The sequence below is a fragment of the Vidua macroura genome, chromosome 4, assembly GCF_024509145.1.
Source record: "Vidua macroura isolate BioBank_ID:100142 chromosome 4, ASM2450914v1, whole genome shotgun sequence".
NCBI classification, from domain to species: Eukaryota; Metazoa; Chordata; class Aves; order Passeriformes; family Viduidae; genus Vidua; species Vidua macroura.
Window position 1 is genome coordinate 26,464,680 of NC_071574.1, and position 25,500 is coordinate 26,490,179.

The 25,500-nt window shown below is 39.3% G+C and overlaps 2 protein-coding genes and 1 long non-coding RNA gene across 8 annotated transcripts in view; 1 reads left to right on the forward strand and 2 right to left on the reverse strand.

The window, feature by feature from the left end:
• Positions 1-6,556, reverse strand: part of PAPSS1 (3'-phosphoadenosine 5'-phosphosulfate synthase 1) — a 39,312-nt gene extending 32,756 nt beyond the window's left edge. Inside the window, exon 1 of the mRNA XM_053976193.1 lies at positions 6,305-6,556. Coding sequence (XP_053832168.1) covers positions 6,305-6,364 — 60 coding nt within the window. The 5' untranslated portion in view covers positions 6,365-6,556. The remainder of the gene's footprint in view (positions 1-6,304) is intronic.
• Positions 6,557-14,065: 7,509 nt separating this feature from the next.
• On the reverse strand, positions 14,066-24,218 carry LOC128805956 (uncharacterized). Of its 3 annotated transcripts, XR_008436668.1 has the most exons (9): positions 23,958-24,218; positions 23,055-23,120; positions 22,052-22,113; positions 21,214-21,326; positions 20,518-20,693; positions 19,681-20,000; positions 18,446-18,665; positions 18,004-18,071; positions 14,066-15,757 (listed from the first exon to the last, which is right to left on the reverse strand). It is a non-coding gene; the product is annotated as an uncharacterized LOC128805956 (long non-coding RNA). The 3 variants fall into 3 exon arrangements; XR_008436666.1 differs by lacking the exon at positions 14,066-15,757 and having other exon boundaries at positions 17,764-18,071; XR_008436667.1 differs by lacking the exons at positions 14,066-15,757; positions 23,958-24,218 and adding an exon at positions 23,283-23,571 and having other exon boundaries at positions 17,764-18,071.
• The window catches only part of SGMS2 (sphingomyelin synthase 2), a 49,951-nt gene continuing 48,407 nt past the window's right edge, over positions 23,957-25,500 (forward strand). For 3 of the 4 annotated variants that reach the window (XM_053974993.1, XM_053974990.1, XM_053974994.1), the window contains exon 1: positions 24,341-24,424. The gene's annotated coding sequence lies outside the window, so the exon portion shown is untranslated. Of the gene's footprint in view, positions 24,027-24,340; positions 24,425-25,500 lie in introns of those variants that run through there. The other variant, XM_053974992.1, reaches the window with a different exon arrangement.

The following is a 25,500-nucleotide window of genomic DNA, read 5'->3' on the forward strand; positions in this document are numbered from 1 at the left end:
CATCGCAAACTATGCACATCTCTTCCAAATTTCAGTTAAGCAAGTGCCTTTTTGTATGGTATCATCAGTCTCCAGACAAGAGATAGTTATCATAGATTCTAAATGTTTAAAGAAAGTATTATTTCAAGGAACTTTTTAAAGAATTTATTTAAAATAATGGGGGTTTTGTAATATAATTTTAATTAAAACTGGTTACTGAGTTTCTTAAAACTATTCATCATAATAACCTGCTCTACAAATAAATTCAGTAAGATGACCCTGCTGTCAAATACATTTCACAATCTAAAGTGAGAGAGCCCACAGGAAGATCAGCCTTGGCATCATCCCAGACTTTAATGGTATCTGGCTATATGAGCATTGTTTGTGAAAGATGAAGACCTTAGATTGTCAGACCATGCATGGACAATCAAACAAAAAAGAAGACTTTAAAAAAAGAGGGAAGGGGGGCAGGGGATGAGAGGGATTAATGGTATCTGTAATGCTGCTTTGGCTTCCCTTGCTTGCAAACATATTGCACTATCATCTCTTTTGTCATTGTATCAGTGCCATTTGAAAGAGAAAACATGCAGTATATTTAATATTTAATAAAAGAAAGTAGGGACTATATTCCTCTACAGAGTACTAGCAAAGAGCTGTTCACAGTTTCAGAGGACATCACAAAGTAGAATTAACAAAAATACGGTATCTACTTGTGGCTTCAAGGACTGCTGCTACATCATTCTATTCAAAGGTTTATCTATAACTTATTTGGAAATCATGAAGTTGTGTGATTGTTATGTCCCCACTTCTATACATGGCTGGGCTCATAGTTAATACAAACAGAAGCTCAAGGTAAAAGCCTATGTTCAGGTTTTAAACACAATAACTCTATAATTCAGTGGTGATAGTCCAGCAACTAAAATTAGATGAACACTGAACATCAACCCGGAAAGTTATAAGCTGTTTGATCTGCAAACAGCCTATAACCATACAAAATGAAGTTATCCTTGCTGATCATGTTACCTTCAAATAATTTATCTCTCAAAACAAAGCTGTTTTGTGCACAAAGTCATTGCAATACAGCTCACTAAAACCAAAATTCAAAAAGTCAAAAAATCAAAATCTTTCTTCTTATAGTAGGAACAATTATGCAGTACATAAAATTGGAGATCTCAGTGAGCAAACTGTGGAATTAAAACCAACAAAAATAATTGAAGTGCTTCAATTTAAAGCTATATAGCACATAGTGAATGTACACAGCCATTCAAACTAACACAGTAATAGCTACATCCTCTCTCATTAATTGCAGTTGTACTGGATTGTACCAGGCACTGGATAAACATGTAGTCTCAATGCACAAATCCCATGCCACTGTCTCAGTAAGCTCTCTTACATTAAGATATAAACCCACTTATGCTTTGCTTTTGATCCCTGGCAATGAGTCTTTTATCAGACTCGCACATTGGAGGTCAAACATCTCATTCAAGAAGACTTCTTCCAGTCCATATTCCATAAGTTACATCAGCTACTTCTCTTTCCTAGGAAACTAGGAACTAGAAAAGCAGCGATGAAACTGATTAGCGTATTACGCTAGGTTTACAAAACCCATGAAACCTTGAGGAAGCAAGCTGGCGGGATTTTTAAAATTATGAAAAAGACACAATTTTTATGGAAAAAAATAAAAGTATTAGTACCTACTTTGCAGAGATGAGAAATCACATCAAGGAGAAGGCCTTGCCAGAGGACAAGGCACACATGTGCAGTGGAGCAGCCAGCGAGCTGAGCAGAGGGACAATAATCCACCTGTACTTCAGAAGCAGGCACTTAAGACTAAAGGTTGAAGTGCCCAAAGAGTCTGCATGCACTCAAAAACACACCTGCCAGTCACCAGCTGCCCCACCTTTTGTATCTGTGTACAGGCACACAAATAAGGCAGCTCAGTACTAATCCTGGGCAAAGCACTACCCAAATCCCCCTTATCTTCTGAAAGAAAACCAAATTTATAGAGGTGCTCTAAAAAGTTAATAATTTAGCAAGTCATTCTCTGTTGCTAAAAAAAAAAAAAAAAAAGTAGTTCCCAAATTATGCTCACTTTCTTATTAAATAATTTGCTTCCCTATGGTTTGCCCATACCACTGAGCATAAATAGCTGAACATTGTATCTTCAACAACCCAAGTTTTTAATTTCTATCCCTGACATACACACTTACTACAAATATTGATGTGGCACAAAATAATACTCATTGGCACATATCATTTGTGCTCTTAAATTATTTAGCCAGTCTTCAAATTCTCGTACATAAAATTTGATTACTAGCAACTGATGAAATTAAATGAGCAACCAAAATTATACCAGACATAAAGAACAGTCATTTCCTTTTACATTACATCAAAGCATCGCTCACCTCAAAATCTATATTAACAATGTTAAAAGAAATTAAACTAAGGAAACATGGAATAGAAAAACTCAATGTGATGAGCAAGTTCTCTTTGAAAAAGCTGTTTTACAATTCTACACCTAATTACATTCACTACTAGTCACTGCTGTAAGGACACACTACATTTTTGTAAAGGGGCTAATGAAAAAAAGGGCATTAATCACCAAGGTTTATCTGCTTTTTTAACAGCCATTAGATATTTCCACTCTGACATCCCCACAAAAATATGTCTTCCACCCTGCAACACACTGCTTCTGCATTATGTAGACAAACACTGCATCTTAGTATTTTCCCTCCTACTTCACCATGTTAAAGAGAAATAGTGCTCCAGTCCACTGTGTTTCATTATAGCAATAATGTCAGCTGAGAATGCTGATCTAGCCCTCCTTTCTTCTCCCCCACTATGCTGGTTCGTTTCTCACATGAAATCTAAATTGTTCTAACAGGCAAACATCTTGGTATTGGAGTAAAAAAAGGGGGTACTAAAGAAATCCCTTCTTGGATGAGCACTGGAGAGCTGCAATGATAAAGAAGGAAGGATAACTCCGCTGTTTACTTCTGGCATGAAGGTAAATTTTAGCTTTGCAGGTAGTTGACCAAGGAAATTAATGATTACAGACACCTTGGAACCACAGGAACAAAAGAAAGAAAGAAAGATGATGGGGGTCAAAAGGAAATACTAACTGTGTCAACTTCTCTAGGTACAGACTTCCTGAGATGACATTTTTCTTTCTTATTTTTCTTGATGTTTTGCCCAGTTATAGCTATAATTTTTTTATTGCCAAAGCCAAATCAGACCATCAGTGCCAAACGCCTTTGATGCAAGAACACAAACAGGCATCCAGACAATGGAAAGCAAACCCAAGTTGCAATGCCAAGATCAAAAGACAGCCAAAAGAAGAGATTATATCTTAATTGTTTTATGGTTAACAGACAAATGGCACATACACTGGTATAAGCTGAATTTATTCTTCATTACTTCCAAGCAACAATAAAATATTGTACTTCTATTACCAATATAAAATTTAAGTTTTCACAAAGCAAGACCTCTGGGGAAAGAAGTAAATCTTTCCATGGCAAGCTGAGACTCCCCAAGCTGCATCATAAACTTGGGACAGCTTGAAGCTGGAAGGATCAGAAAACAGACATGGTTTCCATTTAAACCATATACACTGAAGAAACTGTGACTAATACCATATCCTTCTGCTCTAAGACGACAGTGTTGATTCCCCAAGGTAAGAACTCTCATAAGCTAGCAAAAGCAACACGAGCAGCCTTCCCTCTGAATTGCAGTCTTACTTTCAATGCCTTTCTCATTTCCCAGTCATAACAGAAGTTCTTTAGGTCATTTGTTAACTTGCTTACCATGTGCCTCTTATAAACCAGTGACTCCCTGATAAAAACACATTTTTATGACATTTATTATTCAGCACTGATAACCAATTGGTGGTTTTCTTTTTATTCCCTGTACAGTGTTCTGCTCAATAGCCAAACAACATCTCAAGCACATGGAACAGTGCCCATCTTTTTTGTCTACATACAAATACAAGCAAAGAAAACAGACATGGTTTCAACACAAAAATTCAGCTACCACAGAGGTTATACCTACATATTTATACGAGATTTCAGGACTAAAAGATTGGTCAGGAATACTTTCCATTAGCTACTTTCTCAAATTCTGGTTTGAAAATCTGTGCTTTGATTCAGACAGCTGTGCTTGGGAAGGAAGGGCAAGCCCAGAAATTATATCTGAGCACTAATATCTTTTACTCTTTAAAACACATAACAATTCCACAGTCCATATTCTGCCATAGCCTATAGCATTACATTTTCTCCCACCTACAACAAGAATTCTTACTTGGATCCTTACAATAGCCCACCAGAAAGCAGATTGCCACAGTGATACCAATACAATAAGGCACTTAAACACCTCTACATAAAGCACCACTCGAGCTGCCAAATGCATGCTCTCCTGCCACTGACACAGACTAACTCCCCTTTGCCAGGTGCCCTAAAGTTGGGACAATTTGAAAGATCACAGCAGCAGAAATCAACCAGAATCTTCCCCAGTACTGTGGATACAAGAAATTCAGTGCTAAAGATATTATTAAGGAGCGTGTCTTTGCTTGCCACCTGCTGGCGTACCAGTATGACCAAAGGCAGAGACAGCTCATTGACCAGTGCTGGAGGGGACTCACTGCCTGGCATCAGAGGAGATGGATAAAAAACGAAGCCAAAATTACCCTACTGAATATGCTCTCAGAAACAAGAATTGGAGCAAGTTCTCATTCAGAGTCACCTGCAAACTGACACAACAGCTCAGCCGTGTTAGGAATCCAAGCCACTCTAAAGAAAGTGTTCCACACGCCTCCCTATCAAGCCATGTTCTCCACACTTAATGGCAGTGTCTGTGGCTGTGCTGTGCTCTGGAAATGGGGAGTAACTGTTTGCTGTGCTCAGAGGTGGGCTTGGCAAGAGCATTTCCACAGGCAGAGGTGTATTTTGAATGGCACTGGAAGCACAGAGAAATTCTGAAAGACAGGGCTCTGCCTACTCTCCTAGGGGCTGCCAATTCCATCAGAGTAAGTTGCTTTGACTTCGCTCTCAGCTGAACAGATGCAGAGCCAGAAGTGCCAGAACGTTTGCCTGTGGAGCATGTGAATCAGCAGCATTTTTATTCCTGGTGAAGCTTATTGGTTTATAGAGAGCATTTCAGCTGAGGTCTTCTGAAGAAAAAGGGAGAAGTGGAAGACTTCCTCTGCTTGCCACGTAGCATAGAGGAGGTTGCCAACATCAACTGAACTCACCAAACACTTAATGTGCGTCAAGGAATTGCCCCAGTTTGGACAAATCTATCTTGGCTTTGCTTCTGACTAAGGAAATGATACAGAGTAACTTTTGCATACACTTTGTTAACCCCACACAGACATAGTCTATTTCACTATCTTCTAAACATCTGATTTTGCTTTTTCCTAGTGGAAATTTAAAGAATGCAAATTGGTGATTACTCTCTTATGTGAAAAAGTTTGAGATTGTACACGGTGGAAGAGGCTTGGACACGCAAAACATCTACCGAACAGTATGACAGGAACTTCCCCGTTTTTCAGGCTGTTTTTATCAAGAAAGCTGTGTCCTGCACTACTCACAGAAAGACTTCAAAGACTGATTTACACTCTTACATTCATATCAAATGTTTTCTGAATCTTATGTTTTGCCTGTTTCAACTCAGCAGTGATTGAAAGAAATTATACTTTCTTTTTCATTTCTTTTCGCTTGTCTTGCATCATCAGAGGTATCAAATGTTCTCAAAGGCCTGCAATGTCTCTTCTAAATAGCTGCATTTTGGTCTTTGCTGTAAACCGATCTTCCCCCATCTTTATGAACAAGAATGAAGGCTTTGGTTAGATTTTTTTAAGCCCAGTCTCGACAGTTTTCCACTAACACCCGCCATACAAAGAACCCCAGTCTCCGGCCAACCCAGGTTTATGAATGGCCACATTGTACATCGCATTCTTAACTCTTCCTTCTTGCAAAAAGCTGGAAGCCGAGGGCTTACGGCGGAAGAGGCAGGGATGAATTCTACAGATGCCGGGTCCTCTGCGGAGGGGCTTCCTGCCCTTCCCCACAGCCGCCCCGCGGGGCTCCCCGGCCGCGCTGCCCTCGGGGCCCCGGCGCCGCCGCTCCGAGACCGGGCTCGCACCGCCGCGCCCCCGCCCCGCATCCCTCTCGGCCCGGGCGGGCCGGGGCGCACGGAGCCCCCCGCCCCGGCTCCCGCTGCCGCCCACTGCCACATCACCAGGGCGCTCGGCCGCTTCTTCCTCCCCGCTCCTCCGTCTCCGCACGCCCACCTGCCCACCGGCGCACCGCCCGCCCGCTCGCTCACCCACCCAGCTCGGCACCCTGTTGCTCAGCTTGACTTTCTTGCACTGGCTCTCGGGCAGCTCCATGGCCGCGGGGGCAGAGAGAAGAGGAGGAACGGGAGGAGGACGCGTCTTCCCGACTGATGCTCGGCGCGGATGAAGCCGCTGCCGCCGCGGAGCTGCGCCGTCTGCGCACTGCCGCGACTCGGCCAAAGGTGGTGCAGGGAGGAGCCCAGCCCGGCGGCCGGGGGGAGGGAGGGACGAAGGGAGGGAGGGAAGGAAGGAGGCGGCTGAGGGGAGAGGGAGACACGGCAGCCCCGCCACGCGCCTGCGCCGCGCCGTGACGTGCGCGGGGGGGCGGCCGCCGCTACTTCCGCCGTCGCCGCCTCTGCTGCTGGCCTCGTCGGTGTCCGTGTCCCTGTCCCTGCCCATGACCCTGGCACCCCCGCGGCCCGGCCCTGCGCCCACGAACGCAGCTCGCTTTATTCAAGTCCTAAGCTATGACGAAAGGAGATAGCCTGAAGCTGCGCCAGGGAAGGTGTAGGTTGGACGTTAGGAGGAATTCCTTCACAGAAAGGGTGATGAGACACTGGAATGGGCTGCCCCGGGAACGGATGGAGTCACCGTCCCTGGAGGTATTTAAGGAAACACTGGATGTGGCACTTGGTGCCATGGTCTGATTGACAAGGAGGTGTTCGGTCACAGGTTGGACTCGATGATCCCACAGGTGTTTTCCAGCCTCATTGATGGTGCACTTCCCACCCGCTCTGCGCTACCGCGTTCCGCTCGGCCGGCATAGCGGAGATGTTTTCTCTTGAGTGTGTCATCCCCACCTTCTCAACGCACAGAGGAGAGGCTGCTACGCCCCTTGGGAAAAGCTCGGGACGGGGAATGTGCGAAGTGGCTGTCGCATTATTCCGTGACAAAAATTTCTCCAACAAACAAAGCCCATCCCGTGCAGCGCTCTAGGGAATGTCTCTTACAGTGGATTTAGAACTAGAAGTTCTTAGATTCTTATTTCCAGAATGGAACTGGTTTAGCAGTTAGGTGCTAATCTTAAGGTGGAGAGGATGCCATGCTAACAGGAGTGGCATTTACTGTATAAATATAAGTCCATTTACAATAGTTCAAGAAAGGAAGTATTTTAGCACTTGAGTGTTATGGGTGGAAATGGTGCTGTAATCACAGAAGTTGCATTTACTGTAAAACCATTAGGCTAATCAACATCTGGAGCGTGTTTGTTCACTGACAGTTTAAACAGGAAATAAGAAAGCTCTCTTTGTGGATCAGTGTTTACTCCTGCTATATCAGAAAGACATCCTTCCAAAGAAAAGAAGGTGTTGGCTTAATAGAAGGTATTAATACTCTGATTAAAATCCTTATGCAAAGTAGATAATGTCTCTGAAATCAAGAAAAATAGTCAGAAATGCTCTCAGCCAATTTGAAAGTCTGATGGAATTAATACAAAGTAACTAAGAAATTCAAAAATTGCAGTTAATTATTTAGGCTTGACTTGAATGTTATACCACATGTTGCCTTGCAAGTAACTGTTCAACAGATGGTCCTTGGCTGTATTCTGATCATGACAAACAGTGACAGAGCTAGGGCAAAATCTCCCATGCAATGCTCTCCCAGTTATGGAAAGAGAACCAGCACACTGCTGTGGAACAGTGACTTGAGAGCTTCCACCTGCTCACTATTCAGTTGTGTCTAGGGTGTGCTGGGTTAGTGTGCTTTCACAACATTGTTTTACATGGCTTAAGAGTAATTCTCAGTGTTATTTGTGGTCACAATCTTTTTTAAATTCTACTGTTATTTTATTCTGATTGTATTGATATAGGTTGGTACTGTTCATTCTGCACTCTGACATACAATAGTGGGAAAACAGTAGTTTGCAAGAGTTGTAAGTTAAATCCAAAAAACAAAGGCAGCCCATTTAACTATGCAGCAGTGATTTCTTACAGGTCCATTTGGCTCCTCACACATGGGCGGGGAGCAAAACACTGGATTTTTTAAAATAGTCTGCATAGGAGTTTAGCCTTCATCAGGTCTTCAACAGCAAGAAGTCCCATCCCATCACAGGATCTTTTCTGCTACCTACTTTGTAAAGAAATGTTGCATTCTTGTTTTCTCAACAAGGCATTGAGCACTGGTGAAGTTTTAGGCAATGGTATTTACAGTTTGAAAAAACACAAGAGAAGGAAATGCAATTGTATTGATCAGCATGTATACACAGTACTGCCCAAACAGACTGAAGGTGGGGAGCTGCATGATTCCTTCCAGAAACTGTTGAAGAAACCGTGATGAATGAACTATATATATACAAGTGAAATGTGAAGTATGACTGCAAATGTAGACACTAGTGGTCAGACAGATGACATAATCTTAGAGGTAATAAAAAGCCATTTCTGAACAGCAATTCCTAAAACAAATCACCTTTTATGATTACACTAACATTCTAAAATAATGTGCATACCTATGCATATATAATATAGTAAAATATTATAGTAAAGGCACACACTTGGATGAGGTATATCACAAAATTGGTACGTCTGGAAGGGAATACTGGTGGGCTCATCTGGTCCAACCTCCCTGCTCAAGCAGGGAGCACATGGCACAGGATTGCATCTAGATGATTCTTGAGTATCTCCAGTGAAGGAGACCCCCCCAGCCTCCCTGTGCAATCTGTTCACCTGCACAATAATGAAGTTCTTCCTTATAGAACCAGAATCATAGAATGGCTTGGGTTGGAAAGGACCTTAAAGATCATCTACTTCCAAGTCCCCTGCCATGGGCAGGGACACCTTTCAGGGACCAAGTTGCTCATATTCAAGTGGAACTTGTGCATCAGTTTCTGCCTGTTGCCTTGTGTCCTATTGCTTGACACCACTGAGAAGAGCCTGGATCCATCATGTTGGCACCCTCCCTCCAGATTCTTACAGACACTGATGAGAACCTCTCTGAGCCTTCTTGAGACTGAACAGGCCCAGCTGTCTCAGCCCTTCCTCCTCATAGGAGTGATACTCCAGACCTTTGACCAACCTAATAGCTCTCCACTGGACCTGCTCCAGGATCTCCATGTCTCTCTTGTTTTAAGGAGCCCAGAATTGGACACAGTACTCCAGATGTACCTCACCAGGGCTGAATAAAGGAAGAGGATCCCATCATCACATCCCTCAAGCTGCTGGCAATGCTCTTCCTAATACAATATATCGGACAATAACCAACTTTTACATATTTTACAGAGGCTAATGTTACAAGCATAGGTCACATTTCATCAGCTCTTGTCAAAGCATTTTCAGTGGAAATGTAAATGTAATTTTATTGTACAGAAGTTTGACATGTAAGTCCATCCAGAGCTGCCCACACATTTTGCACCTTTAACTTCTTAACCTCCTCAAACTATTAAAAAGGGAGATTAAAAGAGCTTTCTTTAAACATAGGAAGCAAATATATATTCATTTATACAAAGATTTGGGGAATTAATTCTTTACCTATGAATTCTCTGTAAGGTAATGTGCAAGTCCTGCAAGGGTATTAAGGGGTAGGTTCCAATTGCACTTTCTTGAAATCTTTCGTGATTGGATTGATTTTGATATGCAAGTCGGGTGTTTTCTGAACTTCAAAAGCACATTTCTGTGGGAGCCCTTAGGGAAATGCAGGTCAATGTGAATTGCTGCTATTTCTTATTCTTCATCCAAGCTGAATTCAAAAACTCTTCTCATGACAGTGCTCTTGCAACCCCTCTCTATGGAGCTAATAGAGCTGGATATGGAGCTAAGGCTGTGCTATTGCTAAGTTTTAGATTCTGCTCAGAGAATGAAGGCAGAATTGAGCTAAAAGTTCATAAGCTATATTTCTGGCTAGTCTGAACCCCCAAAAAGTAGACCTACTCAACCTATGAAAGAACCACCAGGATTTAGTATCCTTGAGCTGATTTTGATGCTGAATACTTCCATCAAAGAGCTACTCTGTAAAATGACGATAATAAATTTGGATTTAATGTCTTGCAGGAGCAACAAACCCAAAATATCCACTGATTTTGAGCTCAGTTTCAAAAAGGGACATTACATTAAAATGGAGTTATTTGTTAAAAACAAAATACTAGAATCTTCATAGTCAGCACAGGGACTAGTTAAAGAAACTATGTTGGATTTTGATTGTATGGTTGGGAAAAAATAGTCTTTGAGCACAGATGAAGTTTTAGGCAAAGCACTCTACATGCACATAATACCTTCTTAAGGAAGAAGGACTCTCAGCCCAGAGCAATTTGTACACACGGACACGCTGACCAGACCAACTCAGGGAAATCCTTTCAATTCTACATAGAGCCACTTACATAGAAAATAATTTTCTGCTGAGTTAGCTTTTGCATAGCCAATTATACTATCTAATACTAATTAATCCCAAACATATAGTAAGAGTCCCAATGTGTATAATTTAAGATTACTGACGAGACACATGGTACCATACAGTTTCGATCTCCATTAAATCTGAGCAACTGATCATATTAGGAAGAGGACAAGATTTCTTCTTAGGTTATATTCCAAAGAAATGTGGAAATTTTCAGTGGAAAAATCAGCATTTCAAAGAAAAAAATATTTAATTACAATACTAAAAAATTATTTTGTCTGATACTTTTTACTACCCTTTCACCAAACAACAGAGATAAATCAAGCTGTTTCAACAGAGATAAATCAAGTTTTAGATGTTCAAAAATACTGGGTATTAGAAACAAATATTTTGAGTAGCTTCTAGACATGAATTCTAACATAAGAAGAATGTCTGAACTAGACTTGACTACAGACAAGAGACAAAGTATTCCCTAATACTTTGATTTAATGATTAAAGACTGACCATCTACTTGGACATGACTTGGTATGCAAGCCCAGAGATGCCTTAGCTATAAATATTACCTTTACGATGCATGTCCTCTTATTTCTAGGAAGAAAAAAAAATATTAATGAAGCATTCTCTAGAATCCACCTACTGTTGTCACTTACAATAAAATGAATGAGAAATTAGGGAAGAAATTCCTTTAATACTGGACTTGCTCCTCTGGTAAGCATTCTGATCAAATTGTGATGACATCTCATGCTCATCTACAGATCTGTTCTTTTGGTTTTTTTCCTTGCAAAATATCCAGAGCACTAAAACTCAGGCAGTCATACAGGCTGTTCACAGTTTTGCTTTTTTTCTTTTTTTGAGAGAAAAACCCATCTTCAATGTAGATTATGCTACCTACATAGAAAAGACTCATCACTGTTCTGTCAGCATAGTTTCCAAACTCCATTTCTCACATAAACTATTCTTCTTTTAACACTATTCTAGTAAGCAAGAATTTCAGAGTGCCTTTTAAACAGATTAAACATTTTGTTCAAGTTCCTCTCAAGTATCTCTCAATACTGGAAGTAGGGCTATGAAACAATCTTTAAAGGCTTTTAACAATAAATTCCTTATTCACTGATCTTCTGTGGGAGGTGCTACTCTTACTGTTACCAGGTTTGTGTAGTGGAAAATATGACTATCAAAAGCTGCCTGAGATGAACAAAATTATCATGTGGATACTTCATCTGTAATGCAGTTTGCATTGCAGATATGATATGCTCATTTACATTAAAAAAATATAAGAAGTTCTGTGTAACATCCATGGTTGAGAAAGACAGGAACAGAGGAGATATTTCTCAGAACCTATTTTCTGTCTTTTGCAAAACTTTTAATAAATTCTTTAATATCTGGACTGATATGCATGTCCAGCAGAACAATCTGGCCCAACTGTTTAAAGAAGCCACAGAAAGATCAGCAGAAATGCTGATAAAACCCCTGAGTGATGAGAATACCATTTGTTTTCTGACATATTGTTGAATGTTTAACTCAGACTTCTTTTCATGTCCCACAATACTGAGGATTAGAGCTCTCTTCCCAATTATATTGCAAGTATTAAATCTGCTGAGTTTGCTCTTTAGACAGATAAGGTCACTCCCTGTGCCATCTGTGTTCAGAATGAAGAGATCTACTCTGGCCAGCAGTGAGAGGTGATGCTTGGTGGCCCTTTTCAGGTAATACAATGATGTTATGAGAAGCTGAGCTTATCAAGGTAACAGAATACGCTCAAGGCTGTGTTGGACGACAGAAGGGTGTCTCTAACAAATTTCAAAGCAGCTGAGGGAGATTTCAAAGATTGAGAGAGGCACTGGCTAGTAAAGAGAAAACAGCAAGGGGCAATGCAGGTGCTAGAACTCTGGCTTAAAACTCCTGCAGGGTTCCCAGGCCTCACTGTATAAAGTGAAATAAAATATGATTTTGACAGTGCCAGAGGTAGAGAAAAATTTGCACAGTTTTGAAAATAATTGATTCTCATGCTCTATATTTCACCAAAAAATGCTCATGTTCTGAGCTGGCATTTCAACTGCTGTAAAAGCTGTGATGAATGACCACTAGAGGTCATTCAGTGAATAGGAAATAATCCAGGCTTTCTGTTGGGTGATGTTCATACATGGGGTTTATTTTATTTTGTTCTTTCTCACTAACAACATAAGGAATTAACTTTACAAGAGAGCTAAGTAGTACAATTCTGAAGATAAATGACTATCCGTGTGCTGTGTAGGTACACAAGGATATTAGGCAGCTCTATGTCACTGCTGACACTCACAAGTGCTATTGAATTTGATTGGGAACTAGACATACACTTAGAAACATGAATATTTTGCTGTGTGCTCCTCTGTGTATTTAGGTAATTAACACCCAAAAAATCCTAATTCCAGTGTTCAAAACTTTAAAAATATTTGTCAGTATGACAGATGTCTCTTTTCCATATGACTTGGTCTATTTTGAATTTAAGTACTATATAGTTACCCTGTCTTTGTTAGATACAAGAAAGGAAATGTGTATTTTTTATTTAAACAGGAGTAAAACTGATAAACTCTAGACAGAGGGACCTCTAGTGAAGCAGAACTAAAGACAGTATAACTTTGAAGGCATTTTCTCTCCCTATTCCTATTAAAGCCTTTGTTCAATATTTGAAGAAATCTACTTTTTTTCCTTTCTTTTTCCACATCTCTGCCCATGACATTAGGTGGGCAGAAAAAGCCTTGTGGCAAATCTGTAAATAAGCTAAACCTGGTGGGATCTCTAAAGTAGGAGTGGAACAGAAGAAAGTTATCAGGCAGGAAGATTCAGAAGTTGCTTAGGGAAGATAACAAGGAGAATAACGAGCAGTTAAAGCTCCTGTCAGATAAGCAAAAGATGAAGAAATTATATGTGGCAGTTCTTATCCTAAAGCCAAAGAAGGACCAGCACTTTTTAGCTATTATCCTACTAGGATACTCAAGCTGAGAATGAAAGTGAATGTAAGCTATCAGTTTGTTTTCTTAGGAATGAAAATATACAGATTTTCATGCTGTCAACAATGTCAGGACATAATGTCCCCAGGGCTGTTTTTGCCAAATCACAACTGTTGAAAAGGAAGTTCCTTCCAAGAGTAGATGGTTTTCAATTTAAGTAAATGTAGTGTATATAAATATTTGCAAAGTAATTTATAATGTCTCTCTATTATTGAATTGCTTTCTCACCAACTAGAAGTATTCTACCACTTTGTTTGCTACTCACTTCATACATCATTTAACTTAATGATAGTTTTTGTCATTAGAATTGAAACAAATTTTCTTTAATGAGGAAGACCCCTTTCTCAGAAGTATTTGTAGTACAATTTCTTCTTCAGTCATTTGATTTGTTACAAATTAGAAGTGAACTATTAGAGTGCTTTTCAATAATTTATTGTTGTCAACATGCAAATCCACCTTCTATGAACATGTTTAGGACAAAAAATATGTATCTTGTCTTGAAAAGACCTTTGGACTGCTGACTAGAGGACTGTATCATATGAACACCCACCTGTTGGAAAGAGCTGTAGGAGCCACACTATTTGATTGTCAATGCAACCATGGCATATGTTGAGAATACAACTGATATTTACCCCAGGAATTATTTATTCTAAAGAAATTTTCAGAAAGGTTACTTTAGTTGCCTTTAGCAGTTTTGGGGAAAAAAACGTAATTTAAAGTTCTACTTTTTTTCTAAATGGAGTTAGCAAGTTCCAAGATAACTTTTAAGTAAAATGTTGCCCACAACAACTTGAAAAGATGGGAAAAATGTTCTGTAGAAAAGTGTTAGAAGTGTTATACTGGTGGATACTGTAAGATAGATTGGTGAGTTGCTGCAGAACCGTTAACTTTGAAATGTAGCTTTGTATGAATCACCACTGAAAAAGTGAAACATTGAAGGTTTCCAGAAAAGAATAGTCTCCTTGTTAGAAAAGAGGACTAGGATGATGAAATGTGTACTGGGAGGGGAAAAAAGTAATTTATACATTATACTTCCACTATTTGTTGTTCTGTATCAGACTTGTTGACATAAGTTTTGGTGGACTACACAGAACTACTGAAGCCATGTAGATGCCAAACATCCTTGAAAAATGAATGCTTTAAATAGGTCTGCAAAATTACTATTTGACTAATTTTTTATAAGTTTTTTGGCTTGTCATCCTGTGTTTCAATTTATCCTTCTGTAACATATGAAAAATCATTCTTTTTACCGTAGCTGCTTAATTTAAGGTAAAATGCTTTGAAACCAAAGACTCCTTATATACCTAAAGTATCACGATATCATATATATGCAATAAAGTTATTCTACAATGGTGGCATTTACTAGTACAGAATTATAAAATGTATTTTGGTGGAGAACACCCAAAGGCCAAAGTTACCAGAGACTCAAAACACATTTCTAATTCAGTTTAAAAGGTGCTTAAATACAGCAACTCAAGACCAGGGAAAACCTTTCTCTAATCTAAAATATTTAATTAAACTCCAGACATTTTCCTGAAAGCTAAAAATATTGAATTATTTGCCAGATGTGCAACTCTGAAGCAACTTTAACTGAAATACTTTCTTTGAGGTATCTCTAATTAACTTAGAATTCATGTTTTCCCAGAATAACTGCTTCAATCCCCAGTGGGATACAAAACCAACCAGAGTTTACAGCAGTGCTGCTGCACGTTGTCTTGGTGATACCTTGACCCTAGAGCTGGTCAATTCCTGTGTCCCCTCTTCAGGTTAAAGGTGGCAGCAGCAGCATTCAGTTGGCTGGTTTGTTAACCAAGAGCTGACTTGGTTCCCAAGGAGCAGTTTCTCCCCTTGGTGCCTTGGGCAGGTGCTGGTCTCAGCCTGATTTTACTGTGGCTTTCTGGTCAGAGTGACACAGGGAACAGCTTGTGAAGTGCTTGTACTTGGATCTCACACTGACTCAAGCTGAACAGATGATTAGTGCACTTAATCAAATCAAAAGGAGCTGAAGGTTTTAGCCCTTTTAAAGAGGCTTTCAGCCCAGCAGCTAACAGGAGATGAGTCTCTAAATGCTACAGTAATCATTTATTTCCTTTTATTCCTTTTGATGTCCAAGAACAATACTATTTGCTATGCTGACCTGCAAAATTGAAACAGAAGAAAAACAACAAAAAAAGACCTGACAGTTTGACTGTTTTCTGCAGGCACAGTCAGTTTTGGTTAGACCCATTTGTCTGGTGACCTTGACTCCTCTCTAACTCCTTAAAAATTCTCTCTTGTGACTACATACAGACAATGTAAAAATTGGAGAAATAGTTTTATAAAGGTCTTAAAAACAGAGACCTTTCAAACTTTTTCAACTTCTAAAACTCATTGGAGTAATCTTTTGAGTCACTAGTATTCCCTAACTGTAGAGCTAAATGGCATGTCAAGGGACACCTGTGGAAAAAGATCACAAATTATTCTGAAAAAGACTGAAATATCTTGGACAAACTCTTCAACAAGTAGAGCAGATGGGCTTGCATCCAGAATCTATCATTTCATTCATCAACACCAGCTAATGGTTCCAGGCTAGTGCCTGGCTGTTCAGAAAAGCTTAAATTTTGAATTGGGGGAAGAAATCCTGAAAAAAAATGTAATTCCGAGAATGATGCCTTGGAGGCATTCAGGATATACTGGGGCAGGAGAAGAATAAAAAGAGGTCCTTTCATTACCATGTGAAGAATGGAAAGAAAAGGAGGCAAAAAACTAGGAGAGAAGATAAGTACCTGGCAGGAAAGTTTTCCTGAAATTTCTATGTGTAAAATGTCTCAGCAAAAATGAATCATTACTTCATGAGCACTGTAATCATGTGTCCTTATCATGAATCTTTCTTTCTTATAATATCTTTCTGCCCTAAACAGTTCTAATCATATCAAGCTTCCTCCCAATATAAAATGGTTCATTTAATATAGAATCCAATCAGATAAGTTGTATGACTGTTAAAAATTGTTATGAATATACTGAATATACTGTGTCTATATGGAAAACATTTGTACTCATGTACCTGTTATAAGGGTTAGAGTAACCCGATTATGAATTGTGTTATCTCAAACTTAAAACATTGATTGAAAGCCCATATGCCATTTTTATACCTGCATTTTGAAGCAGAACTCAAAGGGAAGTTGGCCTAAGATTGTAACATTTTGAGTATTATCTTTTATAAAAGGAGATACTTGTTTTACAGGACACCCTTTCTGGTCTGCAGCAGAAGAAAAGGATGGGGTATTTAAGCTACAAATTACCTGGTTGCCTAAGATGATGACTAAGATAAAGTATTTTGGAAGAGGGGCTGAGAATGTAAAGAATATTAAGAACTAACCTACATGGGCATTTTCACCCAAAGCAGGTAGAGAAATTGCAGGAAGAAGTCCTGTCACATTGAACAGATAGACTTCTAATAATTTGAAATTTAAAAGTGAATTGCATTTAGATAATGTTTTTTTTACCAATAAATCTGCTACCTTGTAAATAAAGAGAGTTCATATTTTAGTTCTTTTGCAGTTCACTAAGTCTTTACCTTCACACCTATGTATGCCCAAAGAACTGAAACATAACCCCAAATGTCAAATTCTTCTTGAAAGTGCACTTAAACAAGAAAAAAAAAGCCTGAAGAGCCAACAACAGGGATGGAAGTCAGATTGTTGAACTCTATGTTCAGTTTCTGAGGGGAGCACTAAAGTTTGTACCTCACAATACCAACACAAATGAAGCACCTGGACTCTATTTAGACTCCAGAAGCTTAATACATACCAGGCCCAGTGGCAGTGGACAGGGAGCAAACAGATAATCTGGTAAATGTCCAAGGGACAGACTGACCTGATTTGTGGCAGCATGAATTTCTGTGTTACATTGTGTTTCATTTGGTCATGACAGGTGAGCCTGCAGTTTGTTCAACATTTCTGAATCTTTATAAAGGTTATGTCTATATATGGCCTTTGAAATCCACAGTTTAAAATGTATTCATTGGCAAGCTAATTCCCACAAAGGACTCTGGTAATGTTCAACAGAATGCCTAATAGTAATTAGAGAAATCTCATGAGATCTATTTATTGTGGTGAATAATTTATCACATTAACATTATTGCCCAGAGTTGACTTTAATGATATAAAATACAGTCACGCAAGAAAAAGAATTTTTAAGCAGTGTGTTTTTGTTCTCTAGAAAAGTGTGCTGCAGAACAATTTTTCAAGATGTTACAGGAGAAGGAAAAATAAAGGTCACAGTAATTTGAAAAAAAAAAAAGAGAACATTTGAATAGAAGGAATATTTGAATAGGAAGCAAAATGGAAGAAGTTAAATAAGTAGAAAACAAAGAAAGTTTTGAATTTGTAAAGCAAGGTGTACCTTTTGCAGAATCATATCTGTATTCATATGCAAATTTTCCTTTATAGAAACCCTTCCATCTTGTTAGTCTGTAAATAAAAGCAGATGATCAGTATTAAATTACTTGGAATACAAATATTCCTATACAGAATCATCCTTTCAAGAAAACTGTTCTTCCTGAGCTAATTTTAGAGACAAACATCAGTGCTCCATAAACATCATCTCAACACTTCCAGTGTTTACATATTCACTGATGATTAAATACCATAGTTGTTTTGACTAGGAAAAATGGTTACACCGAGGTTTAGCTTGCCACATGTAAATATCATCTATATATCTCAATTGGCATTTAATTGGCTACCTAAATTCAATCTACCATACAGAGTGGCAGAAGCATGAGGATTAGTTGGTTAGGTTCTAAGCCAAAAGGTTTCTATATAGAATTTTAATTTCGATAACTTACCTGAATAATTACATCTTGAGATAAGGCAACTTTAAAATCTTTGTAGGAACTGGCTAGCAGAGCAGAGTGGAGAGCATGATCTTACTAGAACAAGATAGAGTATTGCCACAGGATTGTTTAATGCATATTTCAACAAACTTTTTTACTTTTTTTTTTTGTTTTTTTTTTTTTGAGTTGGTGGGGGGTGAAGATTTGAAGAATTTTGTCATAGAAAGGTAACCTGCAATGAACAGGGGAAGGATCATGACAGGAAATACATTTATTGTTTATGTTACTGTTAACGATTGTAATCTCCTTCAATTAACCAAAATAAAAAATATACTTGGAGAGAGATGAAGTGCCTTCTAACTGAATCATTCTAATTTTGCTTAATAAGCTTTTCTTTATCCTCTAGAGCATCTTTAGTGCTTTATTAAAATTCTTTTATTTAAGAATAGTATTTTCCCAGCACACTCATTATACTTAGTTTTAACCCACATTGATTTTAGTTGCTTAGCTTGGTAAAGGTCTTACTTGACTTCATCCAGAACATGATTTCAAAGCTGGCTACCTGCTATGGGGCAGGCTCCATTTGATCCTTAGCCTTTGTGCTTAGTCCCTTTGATCTGGTTAAACTGACCTGTCCCATAAAATTAATTGATTTCTTGCTGCTACTCAACATTCACCTTGCCTAATGTGCTGGTAACCATCTCTATTCCATCTCATTCTAAATATTTGTCTACATATACAGCTTTTCAGTAGAGTTAGAGTGACCAGTCCCCATTGTGGGGAGACAGGATTTACCAGCAGAAGTTCTTGTTTCTGAGTCTGGTTTACATAGTAGCTGTTCTGTCCTGATTTTTTTTTCTGTTTTGAATTGGTAGAGCTAAAAATGAATGAGGGGGCCTTTGTGGAACCTGTCATTATGGCACTCAGTGAAAATTGCACCAGATGAAAGCCTAGAGCAACTATTACAAGAAACCACATAAGAACTACTCTGTGTATGTTTACACAGCAGCATATAAAATTTTATTCAGATCTGAAATATGAGTATGACCTTCATAATCTTCCTGTATAATTTGAAAGCATAGAAGTACAGTTTAATGCATCTTTTTTAGCTCAGAAAACACAGTTTTCTCAGAGAATTTCTTAGGTTTCTTGGGAAATTTTCCAAAGTTATAACTAAGGAGGTATGGGTTAACCTGTCAAAAACAGAAGAGAAGAAAGGAAAAAGCAAAGATAAGCAACTTACACACCTGTCTTTAAACAATCCCAAGAAAGTCCTGTGTCTGTGTATTTCAGGGAAGTGTAGAACCTGAACTTTGCATTAAACCAAACTATAAAGCCAGTCATTTCTTTTTACAGACACTGTGTCATGAGAGGGCTCAAACCACAAGGTTGGTTGACATATCTTTCGTAAAGAAGAATAATTTGTTCTATATGTAGAACACAACTTCTCACAGACTTTCCTCTGCACTTTAAACAATGCAAGCTTTTCAAGTTATTTACTCTGAAAAAATGTACTTGAGCTCCAGCAGGTGGTTTTTTTATGGCCTCACACCACGTAAGAATCATACTGCAAAGAAAAAAAAGAGCAAGCATTTTGTACCAAGGTCACACAGTGATGTATCTTCTGACTGAAGTAAAACATGAGATCAACAGTCTCCACACAATGTAACTCACACCCTCCTCCACAATCCATGCTCCTCAGAGTCTATACAGTTTGGCAGACTGGGATAATGTCCTTTACTCCCCACTTCAGCCTCACCCTTTCTATCTAAGACTATAATTTTCAGGCCACTGGCTTGAAGGGCTCTTCTGTAGACCTAACATTTATAGCAACTCGTGTGATATATCTATACAAGCCAATCCTCTCTTCAGAATCTGTAATCTCTCACTTCAGAGCTCATATTTGAAGCCCTTGATTCACTGTGATTTAAAATGAGACTTTGAAGCAAACTGCATTCTTTGGCAATGAGGAAACCCACAGGCTTTGGGCCCTTTTGATCCATTTGTCTGGTGCCTAGCAAAGCAGACGCCTTCTTCATCTTAATAGCTATGTCCCTGAAATAGCAGACACGGTACACACTGACCTCCTATTTACATTTCAGGACATTAACCAAAGAAACCAAACATCAGGAGAAATGGTGTTCAAAGATGTAGAATAAGCTACTGCATCTCCTTGAATACCACAGCTGAGAAAGGCAGGCATCAGACCAGGAGAGCTTCCTTTTCATATTCTCTGGCTTCAGGAAAGACAGCTCCAGATCTGTGTTAATAGAGTAAGACAGACAAATATATGAGAGAGTCAGAACCTAGTAAAAAATACTAAAGCCTCCCATATTACCAGATAATGGTCAAAAATTAAACACATGATTTTTAGAAATTCTAACTTGACATGCTTTCTTTGCTAACCAAAAATCAGATTTCTCTGGAGTCACCACTGGTAATGCTAAGTGGCATAATTTACAGTGGGTATCACAAAGAAAAATCCAGTTCTCAAGGCAAGGAGCAGAAGTTCAGATTCATTCTTGAAAATTTTGCAGTTCTCCTTTTTCATTCCTTTTTTTACAGCATAAGGCAATTATTTTTGTTTGAAATTATTGTTTTATCCTAGAATAGCATGTTTATATAAGTTTGAGATATATGTTGTAATAATCTAAATGAAAAGTTTTGCTGTTCACATTAAAAGATATGAGGATGGCAGTGTCAGATGTCTGAGCTCTGCAGTGGTCTGACAACACAGAAAGAATTAATTTTAAATATCTGCTATGGAGTAAAATTTGTACCGTATGTAGTACAGCTGATGAGAATACCCTAAGCTTCATTTTCACTTGTGCTTCTTAGAAATTCCAACAAGATTCTCCAGAATGCTGGTCAGTCAGAACACTGCATATCTTTCCTGTTTTGGTGTAGATCCAGGAAAAAATATCATGTTAATTACAGAATATATTTGAGAAGGTTAAGATAATATACACAACTGAAAAAAGTATTACTTTTTAAGAACATAGCATATGATAGTGAAGAATGATTCAGACCAAACTAATTAGTCATTGTTATGGTAAACCACAGTGACTTCAAGTAACACAGACTAGGAAAACCAGGCATTTCAGCAATTAACTTAAGTGAGATACAGTTACAGCAAGGCTCTTCCTTCTACTCCCCAGTTTAGATACAATCCCTGTGAATCTGCTGACCATTGGCACACAGCCGAGTTCAGCATAGCTGTTGCTTCAGGAACCCCAGTTTTGCTCCTAATAGCACATTACTCCTTACAAAGCTTATTTTTGTAATGACAAATTTTTTTTTTACTCTGTTCCTTTGCCTGAAATGGTGAACTGAACAACAGAGGGGTAGCTAAGTGAATGAGGCAAGTATTGCATCATATTACTAAAGATGAGCAAATGGAGTATGGAAGAGGAAAGGAACTACAACTCTATTAAGATGACTTTGATATTATGAAAGGTTTAAAAACACACAGCATGGGAAAGAACAATTAACACATCCACATAAATGGAAATTTGAAACAGTGAAGGATAAAAAATCATTTTATGTCAAACAGACTATGAGAGATCTACCTAGTGGCATTCTACCAGATAAAAACAATGCCTTTTTTTTCCAGCTTACCTTATTAAACCATTTATACATTAGTCCATCAGATATTAGCCCACAATGGGAGAAAGGCTTCACTGTGAGAGAAAATAATAATTTAGAGGAAGAAAATTAACTGAAATCAGATCAAAATTACAAAGAAAACCACAAATTCCTTGATGTTGGACTGACTCTACTGTCTTCACAAATACAAAGATTCAATCTATTGCATTGAAAGGGAAAGTGTATGTTTGGAGTAAAGTTACCAGCAGAATTTTCTAGGATTAGCTTGGAGACTAAAAATAGCAGATAGTATCATGGCTAATTTTGGTACAGCGTGTGTGCTTATGACATTTTCTGATGACAAAGTCTGGAGGCAGTGTCAAACTAGAAAAGGCTTGGAATATCATACAGGTCATTGAACTTCAGTTACTGAAAGGGGATGAGGTTGGAGTGTACAAAGTGCATGGTTGCAGCTTGGAATTAATAACAGGAATTTTCTATTACCAGATGAGAGTTCATAGTTTAGAAAAGATAATTAGGTAAAAAAACCTAGTAAATATATCTGTTGCAGCAAAATTACATACTACTAGGGAGCTATGAAACCCTCCCCTAAAAAGGATTTATCTTATTTAGTTTATTACCTTACTTCATTTAGCTTTTCCCTTCATTTCATTATTGACATTATTATACATTACAATATCATTACATTATCAAAACATTACATTATTATACATTACAATATCATTATTTAATGAAAATCTGTGAAAATATTTGTTTATTATTTCTCTTCAGTTATACTGGGGATAAAGCAAGGCAAGAGAAACACTAAAAGGAAAGATATTTGAAGTAGAACTTCATCATAATGTGAAACCATCTGACAAAATTGCCATGAAAATTTATCACAGAGATTCAAAAGATTTCCAATTGTTGGGGACATAAAGTGGTGCAACAACTTTCCAATAGGAGTGTGGGGGCAAAAACCCCAAACCCGTTTTAAGATGAAAGCTTGGTAAATTTATAAATGGGGTTGTACAACCTGTTTAACTGCTGCAGGGAAGGAACTAGACTCCATCGTCCATGAAATATTTTCTCATCCTGTGTTCTGTTTAGAAATAAAGCAGATGAGAAAGCTTCAGCAATGGAAGAAGCACAAGGCAAAATGGACATTTCATTCCAAACATAAAGGAACAAAATTTAAATGAAAAGTTGCCGTGATCTGATCACCTGAACCTATGTCAGCTGGCAAAATGGCAAACTCTCTTACTTGGAGATTTGGAAAATGTTCCTATTGTGTTTCCTTCACAGCATACCCTGCTGCTCTTCCAACTACAGCTCTGGGATGTTTCCAAAGCTGCTAAAGGAGATAAATTTTTGTCTTCTCTTAGCAGTTCTACTTTTGTTTCCGTTACAGTGTTTTCACTACACGGATAGTCGAAAGCCAAAACCTCTCTCGGTAAGTCTCCTGTATACCTTGAACTCCCCCAGTTTGCTCCCCAGTGATATTCCCTATGTAGCAACAGTTTTCAAGTCCTAGACCAAGCGTGTTTGGCAGCACGGAGAGGAGGTTCTGTAATTTATGTACCCATGACACCTTTCCACAGCTGCACAAGTCTGACGTTTTTGTTTGCCCCAAAGCTTAGCTGTTTTTGCAAAGAAGTGCAGTTAGTCCAATAAAAAGCAATTCTCTTTATAAACGTTGCCTTGAGCATTGAGTAAACAACAGGGCAAAGTCGAGACCGAAAAGCAGTTCTCAAATACCCTTTTTTTAACAACAGAAGCAATTCTCAGCTAACTCCTGGCCGAATTTTCACCCTCGGCCTTGGGCTCTGCATTTTGGTGCCCTTATTTCCCTGAGTGCTTGTCGCTGGCTGTCGCCAGCTGGCACAGTTGTGCTGCCAGTTGCACTGGATTCATCCCCTTGCAACAGCCATGCCCTCACAGGAGTGACTTCCCCTCGGACGGCCTTTCCTCCCGTCTCTCCAGTCCAAGATACGCAGAACTCCTTTGGGTCGGTGCCTGGCATAGGCAGCGGCTCAGAGGGGGCACCTCCAGCCGAGCTCCGGGCTCACCGACCTCGCCTGGCTTCGCTGCCGGCCCGACCCCGCTGCCGGCCCGACCCCACTGCTCCCGGCCCGCCTTGGGCGGCCCCGCGGCGGCTGCTGGGGCAGGGCCGGGCAGAGGCGCAGGGACACGGCCGGGGCCGCAGCCTGTGCCCAGCCCAGCCCGGGGCACGGCCGGGGCCGCAGCCTGTGCCCAGCCCGGGGCACGGCCGGGGCCGCAGCCTGTGCCCAGCCCAGCCCGGGGCACGGCCGGGGCCGCAGCCTGTGCCCAGCCCAGCCCGGGGCACGGCCGGGGCCGCAGCCTGTGCCCAGCCCGGCCGGGGGCGGCCTGCGCCGCTGAAAGAGAGTGAGTGGCGATTGCGGTGCCTCAAGAATGAGAACCTCACCCCTTCCTTCTTATCGCTAGTTAAACCCTCCAGCGCAAAGCCGAGTTACTCGTTCTCCCCTCAAAACATCGGCTGGTTTATCCACGACTCCTCCTGTGTGTTCCTGCAACTTGTGCTTTTCCACGGAACTATTTCACTGCAAGGTCACGGCTTGTAAACTCTCCGTGTGGTCTCCTCAGGCAGCCAAATGTGCAGGCTGCACATTTATTTTAAGGAGAATGGGAAAAGCATTTGATTACAAAGGATGCTCAAGCTGGCCTCTTTAATTTTGATTCCTTCCCACTTGAAGCTATAAATACAGCTGAAGATTACAAAGGGTTGTAAAGTAAATACCAAAAGACAACATTTACAATTTTCCACACAGCTACACCCTAAACCCATAATATAAGGAAATCTGTCCAAAACTTTGAAGTACTATTATAGTTTGTTATATGACAAAACACTGGGATTTCTATGTATTTATCTAGCCACCTGCCACTCCCTCACCAAGTTTTCAAATCCATTTGTTTGCTATATAGCTAAACAGTGTCAAGGGGAATTGTATTTTGTACTTGAATTACAAAAACAGTAACCAAAAACAAAATCACACTAATTATTTTTGACTTGTACTTGTACTTTTTGACTTGTACTTGGATGATAAAATCAAAATACATTTTTAATCTATTTTTTTTTTTGGTGGGGAGAGAGAAACCTTTGATCTGATACACCTATTTTCTCTTTTTTCCCCTCACACTGGATGTTATTCCTATGACTCCACCAAAAAAATTTAAATTTTAAAAGTAATTTTTACCTCAGTTCCCATTATTAAAAAAATCAAAACACAAAAAAGACAGACTAGTAGTACTTCTGCTCATTTGGGAGCACATTGAAGGCAGCAGTTGATACAGGTGATCTAATTTAACCAAATGATATAATAAAGCAAAACTGAGGATTAAGGTTTCCTTTCCTTTCCCTGTTTAAATTCACTATGATCCAGACTGTAGCATGTCATGTCTTCCAAAACCAGATTCTAATATTGCAGCTGATAGAAATATAT